Here is a 13,883-nt window from a genome sequence, read left to right on the forward strand (position 1 = left end):
AACAGACTCCTCTGGCCAAAGCGATTTTAATCACATCAACAGCGTTGGGCAATAGCATTGCTACAAGTAGTGACGCTACTAGCTACATTTCTCTGTAGCGTGGCGGCAGTGTCACTACTTTATAAATCAAATAGCTTTTCAGTAGCGAAGCTATTTTATTAGTGAAGTAGCGCAGTAGCGTCCACACAAGCTACATTTGCCGATTGCAGATCAATAAGGGACCACCGACATTCATGGAGCTGTGAGGACCAATGAAATCGAGCCACAGATGTGAGTCACAGCTGCGGAGTGGGGTTTTCGCGTAGGGACATGGTTTGCTAGTTTGGGGGGAAAATAAAAATTAAAAAAATCACACTGATGGTGAGAATGGCGATTTCTTCTTCTTCTTCCTGATTTTTGGTGGTCGACAACAAATTTGGTGTGTTACTGCCACCTCTCGCTGTGGACAAAGACGTTGCCAACCAATTAGGCTGACACGAGAAATGTACAGCATTATTTAAAGTAAACAACTGAGCTAAACATTTTTTGTTATGAGGTCTGGTTTTGTGGTGGCTGTACTTTAAAATTAAATTAATATAATTTTAATTCAAGTGATGAGAGATTTTGAAATTCTAACACTAAACAGAGTGCTACTGTAGCTGCTAGGTATAAATGCTTATAAATGATTTATTTGAAAATGTCCATTAGAAACCTAAAAGTAATCAAAAAGTAATCAGATGTAATCAGTTACTTTACTTCGAAAAGGTACACTACTTATTACTTTTTAAATAGGGTAATTTGTAATCTGTAGTCTATTACATTTCCAAAGCAACCTACCCAACTCTGCTTGGAAGTTTAAGTTGAATCCAATGGCCTATATGCACAGCAAGTGTTTTTAGCATATAAAAATGTTTATGTGACTATTTTCAATTTCATAAGTTTCCTTTTACAGCATCGATGTTGTAATGTAATTAAAATACAAATAAAAAATATAAGGCTTCAGCATTCATTTAGTTGTTCAAGCATAAAACTAGATGAATGACCGTTTAAACATAAGCACCGTCAGTAGCAGCAGGCTAGCCCAAAAACTCCATTGAAAATACTGTGGTAAAATAAAATTCCATGTTTTATAGAAATGGTGCAGAAAACAATTAAAAATGTTGTGCTTCTTGTCTGGTCTGATATCCACTTAATATTGTATCTCAGTCAGGCTGACTTTTAAAGATATCAGATCATAAACGCAGCAATTTTGTAATGACAGTTCATCGGAAGCGCTGGCTGACTGAAAATTAAAGAGTCCTTGTGCATACTGACCTTACAATTCATTTAACTTAATTTAGCCTGGTTTTTTTTTAAGTTAAATGAACATAAAAATATATCACTGATTTACATTTTTCCAATGTAAGACTAAAATTACAAACTATTTTCATGTCTTTCCCTGAAAATATTCAGCATTTACAAATTCATACAGAAACGAACAATTATTTGAACAAACATTCAGAGAGAAATGCTGCTCTGTCACTTTACCTATAAACATTCACAAGTGAAAAGCTAAAAGGTCTTTTAGTGTTTTAAACACAATAAAACATTTGATCAATGTGGTATTATGTGGTAACTATATGATATAGGCTGCATAATTGACTATGAAAAGTTGAATTATTAAAAACAATATTATTATTTAATTATAATTCAGAGGCTCATCTGCAATTACTCCCTACAACATTTTTGATTCCTTGTTGCAATTAGTCTGGCTCAGATTTTCAATATCTTGCATCATGTTCATGCTTTTTCATGCAATTTGTGGCCAATTGTAATATAAATAATTAATATAATAGAACACCTTTTTCTTTCATAGCTCGGAGGGACAATACAAATGACAGAACACATTGCAGTGCGCAAATGCACAATAAAATAATAACCATAATAACAAACGAATCATAAATATTTCATAACAACAATTATAATGATATTATTATTATTTAAAAATACAATAAAAATGCTGATTAAACGTATTATTTAATAATGTGCAGTTTTTAATTAGTAACTAAATTTCTAAAACTTTAAAATGAATAACACAACAATTAATACAACTGTAAATAAAAACTAAAATAGCAGCAATTATGAATGATATGATTAACTATACATTTAGCCTATGTTTGTTTTGTTTTTCTCTCCCTTGCCATTTGCAACCCTCAGATGAGAGAAGTTTAGAAGTGTCACTGATTGCCCTGCAGTATCTGATCCATTATTAGTGAATTTGTGCTCAGGGAACCACATGATCCAGTGGAGCAGCCGTCATCACCTTCACACAGATCAAGAGTGACACACACACACACACACATGCACACACAACGCAGTTGACTCTCAGTGTATGGGTCACTTCTGATGCAGTTCCTCACAGTGCAGAAGAGCAGACAAAACACTCCCGTCCTGCTGCACGCACAACTGATGTATCTGTACTGTGTGTTCATTGTCTGAGCTCTTCGAGAGGCTGCAGTACTGAGCATGGGTTTCACTGCAGCAAGTAAACATTAGCCTATGTTAACTTTAAAGGTGCACTCCATTTTTGATGGGAAATAAGCTAATTTTACAAAAATAACAATAAATACAATAATGGGGATTAGAGACTTTGCTGCTGTATGCAATGATATTACGCAGCGCTGTTATTAGTTAGCTGGAGACTATTTTCTGGTGCTGCGTAATATCACTGCATTTGCATTTTGCATTTGCATCTTAGTTCGTGATGTAACTATAAAAGAGTCAAGCTTTAAATAGGAAAATTATCTTTTTTTTTTTTTTTGAGTTTGACTGAATGGATCCAAAAATGGTCAAACTCAATAGTAACCCATTATTTTTGAGCAAGATGGTAATGGTCTAATCCGATTCAATGATCTATGCTAAGCTAAGCTAAAACTGCTCCCGCCAGAACTTGAGTTTGACTGAATGAATTCAAATATGGTCAAACTCAATGGTAACCCATTATTTTTGAGCAAGATGGTAATGGTCTAATCCGATTCAATGATCTATGCTAAACTAAGCTATAACTGCTCCCGCCAGAACTTGAATTTGACTGAATGGATTCAAAAATGGTCAAACTCAACTGTTTTACTCAAGTAGAGTTATAAAATGCGCCAATTACAACATAATCCTTTAACATAATCTAATGTTTTATTACATTAATGTTATGTTACTTAATTTTATGTTAATGTTAGCAATGGCCAATAGAGAAAAAAAATCCAATACTAATAGTTAATAATAGTTTCAAATAAATACTAATAGTTGCCACTGTATTTTCACAGTTGACCGACTAAGAATTGAAGAAAAGGAAAATAGCCTACACTTTATTTTAATAAACCATTAGTTTAATAACTGAATATGAATTATTTAATTACATGTACATAAAGGTTTGAATGCAGGATTGATTTAGGATTAGTTGCATAATTAATTGCAATTACTATGGTAAGTACTGTACATGGAACTTGTAACAAGTGCACCCTAAAATAGCCTAATGTTACTACTTATTTTTGTATAAAAAAGTCTAAAGATTGGATGAGGTTATGTTCAAAATTCCTGCCTATTTATTTATATATATTTTTTTCATTCATTTTCTTTTCGGCTTAGTCACTTTATTAATCAGGGGTCGCCACTACGGATGAACCGCCAACTTATCTAGCATATGTTTTATGCAGCGGATGCTTTTCTAGCCGCAACTCAGCACTGGGAAACATCCATACACAGTCATTAACACACATACACTATGGACAATTTAGTTTATTTAATTCACCTACTGTATAGCACATGTGTTTGGACTGTGGGGGAAACTAGAGGACTCGGAGGAAACCCACACCAACATAGGGAGAACATGCAAACTCTACACAGAAATGCTAACTGACCCAGCCGGGGCTCGAACTTCTTGCTGTGAAGCGACATTTCTACCCACTGAGCCACTGTGTCGCCATATATATACTTTTTTTTTTTCAGATAAAGGTTAGAGGGGATTCTTTGAATCACTTTTTAGCACTAAACAATTGAGAAACAAAAGAATAAAATGTGGGTTGTAATCAGACTAATTTTGTGTGAACATAAATATAAAAGTGCAAATTTTCCACTAAAATCGCATTATGAAAAGACAAAAAAGTAAAAAACTGACAGGTGAAGGAGAAAACGGTGTCTTGCCTTATGTGATCATGAAGAGTATCAGATCATCTGCATCACAGCTGGATGTTGCCTTTAAAACAAAAAGAATGATGTTACAAAGATATCCCAGTTCACCAAGTTTTCTAAGTTTATCACAAAATGTTTTGGTAATCTTCAAAGTCTGACCATTATGATTTCTTCCTCTGTTAAACACGAAACATATTTTAAAGAAAGCTGAAAACTTATAAGCTTATTTCACTCGGCCGCCATTTTAAAGAATCAAAGCGAGGCTGCGGTGGGAGGAAACCCGGAAGTATAAGACCAGCACTGTAAACATTGCAGTAACATGCTGTGGACTACAAACCTCCAGCTGTTGCCGAGATTTCAAAATGCAGAAATGGCGTAAACATCACTTTCATATCATTCAGTAAGTTTAATTTAAACAATTAAAAGCAGTTTAGCATCAAACAGCATCACAATTTCTGTAAGAGTAATATGCTCAAGTGTCCTCCTAGGCTTCAGTTCATAGCACCAGTTAAACACCGTGGGGACGCTTTCCTGCTTCAGCCTATGTAAGCTGGTGAGCAATAAAACACTGCAGTGCTCTGTAGCACACCCTCGTGTTGTCTGTAATAGTGTTGTCCCGGTACTGACGTTTTAAAAACGTCCATTTCCTGCTAACATTGAAACGCCGTTGAGCGCGGATGACTCGACTGATCTTCACGGCTGCTTTGTCCTCCAGTCTCCGTGTATCTGTGTTTGCCCTCAGTTTACCGCTCTTCACCCAGTGTAAACACAGATACACGGAGACTGGAGCGCGAAGCAGCCATGAAGACCAGTCGAGTCATCAAGCAGATCGCTCGTCTGTGTTTGTACTCGGTAAACAGCGGAGGGTGAACCGATGACCTTCTCGGCCAATCACAAGCATTTCTGTTGAGCATGTGAACACAATTGCAAATCAGCGCTGTTTTAAGAAAGCCATCAACAGTGCCTTAAACGTTAGCTGGAAATTTACGTTTTTTCTTTTAATTCGGTATCGTGACAAGTCTAATATAGTAAAAGAATCAGTTCATTAACTTGAGTTTGATAAATAGCATCTAAAACGTGAGTTTAGGAAAGAAAACGTTAGCTAACTAGTGCCATTTCCCTTGACTTTGCTAAAAATGAGCTCTGATTTACCTTTTTATTTTCACCATTCATTCAGAACGGACCTTCGGGTCACTCGGAGGGTGGTGAAATTATAACTTTGTGTCAATTTACCTTCGCTGATAAGATATACAGTCAGGTACACAACGTTCCATGTAACTCCCAACGATACTTCGGGGTTTCTTACCACCGCAGCCTCGATTTCGCTTTTAAAAATGGCGGCCGTGTGAAATCAGTCTCATTGACTTCCATGGTATTTGATTTTCCTATATGGAAGTCAATGGTTACAGCAGGTTTCCAACATTTTTCAAAATATCTTCTTTTGTGTTAAACAGAAGAAAGAAACTCATATTTTATACCACAAAAACTTGGCATTTCTACACTAGCTCAGATCCTAGTAGCCTATGTCTGGGTTATAAATGACTGCGATATGCTGGAGGAAATTCATTTGTCTCTTCTGTATTAATGGGACTCACCCACTTCTGTTTCCCCGCCTGATTTCCAAAGTTTCACACCTCAGCGGCCTCTTTTGTCAGAGATATGGGGCTGAGAGCCGACTGGGTTAAATTTTGATTCAGACACACGAGCAAAACTTTATTTTCTATCTCCTCCATTCTTGATCTTTCTTTTCCAGCGCGGTTCTTGCTCAGCAGTAATATTTTGGTTTGACATTCTCCAATGCCCTTTCTAAATGTGTGCGCCGTGCCCGTGATAGATGAATGACCCTATAAAAACAGCCCGGAGCTGCCGACTCCACCGTCCCCGGACCAGCTGCGAGCCTGCTGACTGCGGCGGGAATCTCACACAGGTACGTGCATAAAAACAGATGCCTAATAAGGTCAGCCAACAGCGCGCTTTCCCGCCGCAAACAAACCTTCGTGAGGAATGGGTTTCGAGGAGGCTGATTCAGCAAACCAGGCGGTGTTAGTTACCGGGACGGCGACGCAATTAAGAGTTGCGAGGGTCGTTATTTTATTGATAATGGGAACTCAATTTAGTGATGGGACGATATCAGTGAAGGATAACTGCTTCAGCACTTACCTGAAAATCTCCAGGTTATCCCCAAGGAAGCCTACAGGGTTTTATGGAATCAAAATAGTTAGGTTTTTTTGTGTGTTGCAGTTTAAATCAAAGAACAGAGCAGAAATAAATAGGAAATAAGTTTGTGCTATATTGTGAGTGAGGGGAGTGTTTGGCTTTTTATTTTTTTATCGTTGTTAAAATAACATTGTTTGGTAGTTTAATGTTATGTTAAAGAATCATCTTTTTTGGAGAAAAAAGACTTACAAAATGTCCGCTGACTATAATGTTATAATGTTAAACAGTTGAGTTTTACCATGGCTGCGTCCGAAATCGCCTACTAGAGTATTTACTACTTTTGAATTTAAGTTTACTACAGACGACCATTAGAAAAGTACATTCTAATCTATGGATGTGAGAAGTATGGAACTCGGACGTACTACATCCACCATTTGTCATTATCACATATGAATTTGAATTTACTACTTGACCTTCAGACGTACTACATCCGCCATTTTGTCACCTACCTACGTCAGTTGAGTTACTTCACTCCCATTCATGAATTCTCTCGCATGGCATCATGGGATAGTGTAGCGTCCATTGGATGCGCACTTCAGAATCTTGCCGGTAGTAGATCATCTGGGTACTTCTTGCATACTGTTTTTCAAATACTCTAGCTGTGTCCAAAATTGCATACTTCCATACTATATAGTACGCTAAAAACAGTATGCGATTCCCGAATGACCTACTACTTCCTTGCGAGATGCTGAAATGCACATTTGATGGACGCTACGCTATCCCATGATGCCACATTTTTAGTGTACTATATAGTATGAAAGTATGCAATTTCGGATGCAGCCCATTTTTTTATACAATCAGCCAATCTCCATGCCTGGTGGGCGCACTTTAGCATAAATTATTAAATCAATTAGACTTTTAACATGCCATTCAAAAAATTACCAGTTTCAATAATATTACTATATTCCATTAAGCTATCACAAGCATCTGTGACCAAAGCTCTTTCAAGTTCACCTATGGCCCGTTTCCACTGACTGGTACGGTACAGGTCACCTTTATCAGGCTTGCGTTTCCACTGCCTAAAAGGGTACCAAGGGTACCCTTTTGGTGTTCGTGGTGTACAACAGAAAGTTTCATTCAACGTCATTCTCGCTCGAGAAAATGTCAAAGTAAAGCCATACGGGTCTTTCAAATATCATATGAGAAGCACTTCTCACAAACAGATGCTTTATACACATAAATACTTGTGTATGAATGTTCATTACTATTTTTTATGAACATGATTTGATTATAACTGCAGATCAATGAAATAGCCTACTGTAATGTCTGCGATTATATTAAATAAATAAATGCAACATATATAAATACATACAGACCCTTACAGTATCCGATATGTTACCAATTACAGAAAAACTACACACAACATACATTTAGTCCTTATTTGGCTTCAAAAACAACATGCAACATATAGCCTACAGTCAGTGTCAACCTCTCATCGGTATCTTTAATCTTCACCAGTAACCTCTGTTAAAAAGTAATTCGTCATTTCGAGTTCATAATAGTTCAAAAGTTGACGATAATAGTTAAACATGGCAGTTTGTTCGTGTTTTAAGTTGGTGAAAGAATCATTTGCTCCTTCGTTTTTCCAGGCTTCCCTTTGTTTTTGCGCGCTTCACTCGCACGTTTGTCTGTTTATGAAAGAATGGGACGTCAGAAGCACTTCAATAATCACACGCACGTTATTATCATCAGCTTAAGAAGTTCGTTATTTCAAATATAGATGAACGGCGAACGATCGCGATTTCCATGGAGAAAGTGAAACCGCTCACACTTTTCGACGGCCTCGTAAAACAAAAACAGGACACGGCAGATTTTGTTCTTCTTGACTTTGTGGCTCATAATTATATGCATATAGTATTACAGTGTAATGTCTCGGCTGTGTATTTAAAAATGGCGGTTTCCTTGTTTTCATTTTTCCTCTTGTGTATGGGCGAGTGACGTTTCTCTGTAAACCAATACCGTTTAGCTGCGCATCTAGCTCCGCCTTTTAGTACCCATTGCAAAGGGTGCCCAAAAAGTGGAATGGTACAGTTTGCTTTAAGGTACCTTTTGACAGTGGAAATGGCCATAAAAGCATACCGAACCGAACCGTACCGTACCACTCAGTGGAAACGGGCCGCTAGTCTACTAACTATGACTACTACTATGGAAATATTTGTCTATGGTGATATTTAATAGTGACTTTTAATGTTAATATGACTTTTAATGGGTCAAATTTCGTACATACATTGAAATGAATTCATTTAGCCTATGTAACTAGTGGAAAAGCAAGCAAATAAAGAAGATGGGGATGCCAAGGTTGTTAGTGCCACCTAGCAAAGTGTTAGTGACTGTTTGAACGCATTTGATTACATATGCGTTAGCTACTCTACGAACTCAAACTAATCAAATTAATTCTTAACAACTTCTTAAAGTGCGTTTGAAAGTGCAGAAGCTTTTTAGATTCTGTATACACCTGTATTTAATCACCACCACTTGTAATTGAATTGACAATAACAATAACAGATGTAAACATGGCCCTTCAGTCTAGGCGGATGTTTTTTGGTCATATAAGGGTTAGTTCACAATGCCACAACAAACACCACATTCAAAGGTCATTACTTAAGGTGTTGGTGATTGTCGGGACAGTGTGAATTAGCATTTAGATTAGCACTACCTTCAAATTGGTTGATCTGAACACTGAAGAGCTACACATTACATAACAGCAAGTGAAGACCTCAAGTTCATGTCATCAGCCTGAGATGATGATTGCGGCTCTTCACGATGAATCTCAGTCCTGCATTGAACACAAGCTCTCTAATACATCAAAGTAGTCTAGATCTGTGTCTCCCCCTCCTCTTTTCTCGCTCTCTTTGATCCTCTCAGTCATCAGTGGTGGCTTTCACTTCCTCCCATAATTCACTGGAGCAAGTCAAGGATGCTCATTATCACAATCGCTTTCCTCTTGTCTCGGAGGACGGGTGGCATGCACAATTTATCACAACGATAGCATCTCAGGAGAAAAAAGAAACGCCCCTCTTTGGGTTAACGGTGGTCCGCGTGACTTGAGACCACTTTCTGCCCGCCTTTTCCACCACATTTAGCATGATTTGAGCACTTTAACACTCGGTGTAATCTGATTAGGTGTGGTTATGGGATTCATATGAAGTGAGGTGGAGATAAATGATTTGTTTGTTTGAAAACAGGATTGTAATTGAGTAAAGAAACTAAAAATAAGCCGGCGCTCAAACTGAATTATCTCAGCTTGATAAGACAGTGCTCAGCTTGATTACGTGAGGTCATCTGATAGACCCTGCTGCTAATTGAATATAGCATACTGGCAGCGGCGGAGGGGGGCATTTTTACATCCCTATTTGTCCAAATAACCATGAGAGAATGAAATCTGCAAATGGCATATGCATTAGATCAGGGCTATTCAATTGGCGGCCCGCGGGCCGAACCTAGTCCCCGAGGCAATTTGTTCCGGCCCTCCAAATAGTGTGACCAAGACATCGAAAATAAATTTAGTTCTATTTTTTATTTATTTATTTTATTTTTGTTCTTATCGTAAACTTGCTCATTTATCATTATTTTTTTTTAAGAATTTCTTTTAATTTTAATTTTATTTTTATTTTTTTTCTTTCAGAGGATATGTTTGTTTATAATTCATACATTTAATTTATTTTATTTTGAGGGGATAGTGGAAAAACAAGTAAAATAAGACAAACTGTAATTTTTCCTATATTGTATTGTATACAATGATGTATTGCCTTGTTAAACACCAATAAAAATAAATAAATAAATTTAGTTCAGTCAAAAAACGGTCGCTATAGTTATGAAGTGATGTGTAGCTGTCAGCTGAAAACGGTGCGAGCAGCCGAAAACATTTGGATATTTTTGTAGAAAAGGCCTTTTGTACAATCTGATATCGTTAATAGGGATACGATGATTAGCCGATTTCACTATTAACCCCGCGTTTGTTCGTTAAATGCTTGTCAATGCCGCATGTCTGCTGCACGGAAAAAAAGCTGCTGCAACTTAACAAAGTTATGCTAATATGCACGCATTCATTATTTTGTAAAGAAATAGTTTGGTCTCACAATCTTTTATCAAATACCATGACTTTCCCTTCCCCTCGAAATGACTTTTCTTCACTTCTGGTCACATGGAAGGCCTTTTGGGCGGGGCTATCAGGGCATGTCTTCTGCCTCTTTCATTTTGTTAGCAAGCCCCATCCTCCAGTGACCCAATCAGCTCGCAGTGGATGAAATCATGCACCACCCTACATTTATTTTTTCAATTGGATGTCCATCACAACATGGGAAAAAGGCCAATCTTAAAAATGACACATGGCTGTCTCTGTTTTAATGTGAAAATAGGGTGGATAACAGATTGATTCAAACTGATAATTCAGCTGTTTTAACTATTTAAAAAAAACGAATAAAAATCATTTGTGTCGAACCAGATTTAAAAGGCAACATTGGACAATTTCACAAGATTTGGGGCCATTTCTTCTGTCACTTCATTGGGAATTCTTTTCCCCGAAGCAATTTATTGTAACTAAAAATTAGTTTTGGGGTGGGGTTTTTTTCCATGTTTTTTTGTTTGTTTTCGTAGATTTATGCTTATGAGAAAATTAATCCTGGAACTTCTGATTATTGTCAGTCTGTTCTATGACCAAATTTGTGTCAAAGAGCATGCTACATTATTCACTATGAAGTACTGGATCAAGAGCTAACTGTTGTGAATCAGACAACACATTCCAAAAATTAGGTCAACACCTTAAAATAATAAAAGGACCACTTAAAATTACAATTTGCTGCCTCACCTCTGTCATGATAATAGGGTGGATATCAGATTGATTCAAACTGGTACTCAACTGGAAATTAGCTACATTGTTCACACTTTATGCTTGTAATAAACTATAAAGAACTGGATAAAATTGTTATCGGTTAGAAAACACATTCCAATATACCAGTTGGTTCAGCACAGCTTTTCTGTACATACTACATATGCATCACCTGACATTTTGTCTCTATGGCCTTTCTGAAGTGCGACTTCCAGTTCTTTAGATCTATAGTTGATCATTTCAGAAGAAATAAAGGAGCATTTCCTGGTCTTGTCTGTGGAAACTGGAGACTCTGCCTGCACTAGAATAGCTGTAAGATAAACAGGAAAACATTTAAGAAGAACATCACCTAGCTTTTCTTCATATATACAGAAAAGAATATATATGCTCACATTAAAATGACTTACCAAGGCGACAACAAGGTCTATACACAAAATTTAATTTACAGTACAGTGCATCTTCCATCTGAGAGGCCATCGCCCAGAGATATCATACAGTTTATGGAGATTTTCTTGTTTTATGGCTTAATTTGTAATTTGAGGTTTGTGAAATACCATCACATTGTAGCCTAATGAATTAACCTTAAATTCTTTCATTGTCGAGATTCAATATTTCAACAAAAACAATTATTTACTGTATATCAGTAGTGGCTCGGGTTAAGAGAATCTCTAGATAAAGAGTCTGAAATCTGTAAATATTATAGTAAATAAGATTTTCCTCTTATACTTAAGCGCAATGCATACAGGTCTAAAGTGCAAAACAGCGCAACAGCCACATTAGTCCTCGTCCTTCTCCATTCCGACACAAAAAGCTCACTCAGATAAATATTTTCAGGACAAAAAAAATAATAATAACTTAGCAATAATGTAAACCACTGCATACAGAAGTCATCAAAGCTTCTAGAGTAAAGAGGAGTCTCTCCTCTGTCAAACACGCGTTCATCGTGTGAGTAAAAACAGTCAAAACATGTTTTACATCCAGCACTGAGGCATACAAGCCTGAAAAACACGTAATAACACTGATGATCGATCAGCATAGCAAAACAAACCAGCACTCCCGCTCTGTGAGAATGCGCAAACACAAAAATCACCACACGTCTCCACACGCGCTGCTTCACAGTTGCAAAAAAAGGCTAAAATTCAATGAAGGGTTAGCCAAAAATGAAAATTCTATCATTTAATCACCGTCATTATTTTCCAAATATATAAGAAAGACGTTTTTCAATCAAAATTGAGAGATTTCTATGTGTTCACCCAAAACAAACACTTCAAAATCCCTATGAATATGACATAGATGCTTTTATATAATGAAAAATAATAATAGTTTAGGATTAGCAAGCTTAAAATGTACAAAAACAAACCTATAATGTGCCATGTGATGCGTGAGAATGAATCTCATTGGTTCTCCCACATCAAGCAAGCATGACTGAGCTCCCGTGACCAAATCTGAATGCAAACATTGCTCATTGGTCAATATTTATATATTATTTAATATTATTATTATATTATATTATTTAATATTTATATATAAGAGCCTAAATAAAATTCTCTCTTCAAAAAAAGTTTTCTGAAGCATCAAGAATTTCAGGACTATTCAATAGAGGGTCCGAAATCTCACCGATTTTAATACACAAGTCTTCACTTCTTATGTTTGGAACAACATTAATGTGAGTAAATGAAAGAGTTTTTCATGTTACCGAACCAACCCTTTAAACCCTATTTAGTGTACAGTTATTTGGCAAATAAAAGTAGGTTTGAGTGCACACGTGCATGGCATTTGCAAGTATACATTCATGTAAGATACCAGCTAGCTTGATACAAACGCCCAGCAGCCTAACGTCGATTGCTTTGAGGCTCAAATCTTTCAGACGCACAATACTTTGTTTGTTTTGTTGTTTTTTTCCTCACTGAGTCAGAAGGTATCATGTACAGTACAGTAGTTTAAAAGCCTTTGGCATAAACCGGGGCAGAAAGCTAGCTGCCGAGTGCTCACCTATAAACCGACCCCAGTTTCTGTCCCTAACGCCAAGAGAAACTGCGCGACCATTCCAGGCACAGACCTTGTAATGGTGTAATATAGAGTTTGAGGAACATTCAGAAACATGAACATGACACAAAATTGAATAAACACCTAAATTGCTCAAATAATCCCCCTTTGACCTGGTGGAAGAACTGACGCCTGCAGTGCATTCTGGGTACTGCAGAGAATACAAGTGAGGCTTTTGCGACTGAGAATTGTATTGCATGTGTGTGGAGGAAGTACAACCGCAGGCTTCTATAAGCTTGTTATTTTGTGCTTTGTTTTTTTTGCGGGTCAGTATTCAGTGTCAGAGGTGTCCGCCGGGTCGGTGTTGCGTGACAGCATGTAGTTGTCCATGTCGATGGAGGGACAGTTGTGTATGGAGTAGCGCAGGCGTTCGGCTAGAATGGCCTGGCTTGTGTAGGGGGGAAGCCGGAGCTGGAAGAAGCACGTCTGGGCTGTAGGAAGGCCATTCACAGGCTGTTGACAGAACATAAAAAGAGAATCAATGTTAAATACAGTAGTACAACAGTATGACTGGCTGATCAGGGTTTCTGCAGGTTTTCGAGTCAAATTAAAGACCATTTAAGACCCTTTTAAGACCATTATGAATGAGATTTTAGACTTATTAAGGGTTTAACACTAAGGACATTTTGTAATGGCCCAATTGGTCCAA

The 13,883-nt window shown here is 37.2% G+C and overlaps 1 protein-coding gene across 1 annotated transcript in view; it reads right to left on the bottom strand.

The window, feature by feature from the left end:
• Nucleotides 1-11,611: 11,611 nt before the first annotated feature.
• The window catches only part of LOC130214395 (probable E3 ubiquitin-protein ligase HERC1), a 153,684-nt gene continuing 151,412 nt past the window's right edge, over nt 11,612-13,883 (bottom strand). Inside the window, 1 exon segment of the mRNA XM_056446064.1 lies at nt 11,612-13,687. Coding sequence (XP_056302039.1) covers nt 13,502-13,687 — 186 coding nt within the window. The 3' untranslated portion in view covers nt 11,612-13,501.

This window comes from Danio aesculapii, chromosome 21 (assembly GCF_903798145.1).
Source record: "Danio aesculapii chromosome 21, fDanAes4.1, whole genome shotgun sequence".
NCBI lineage: Eukaryota > Metazoa > Chordata > Actinopteri > Cypriniformes > Danionidae > Danio > Danio aesculapii.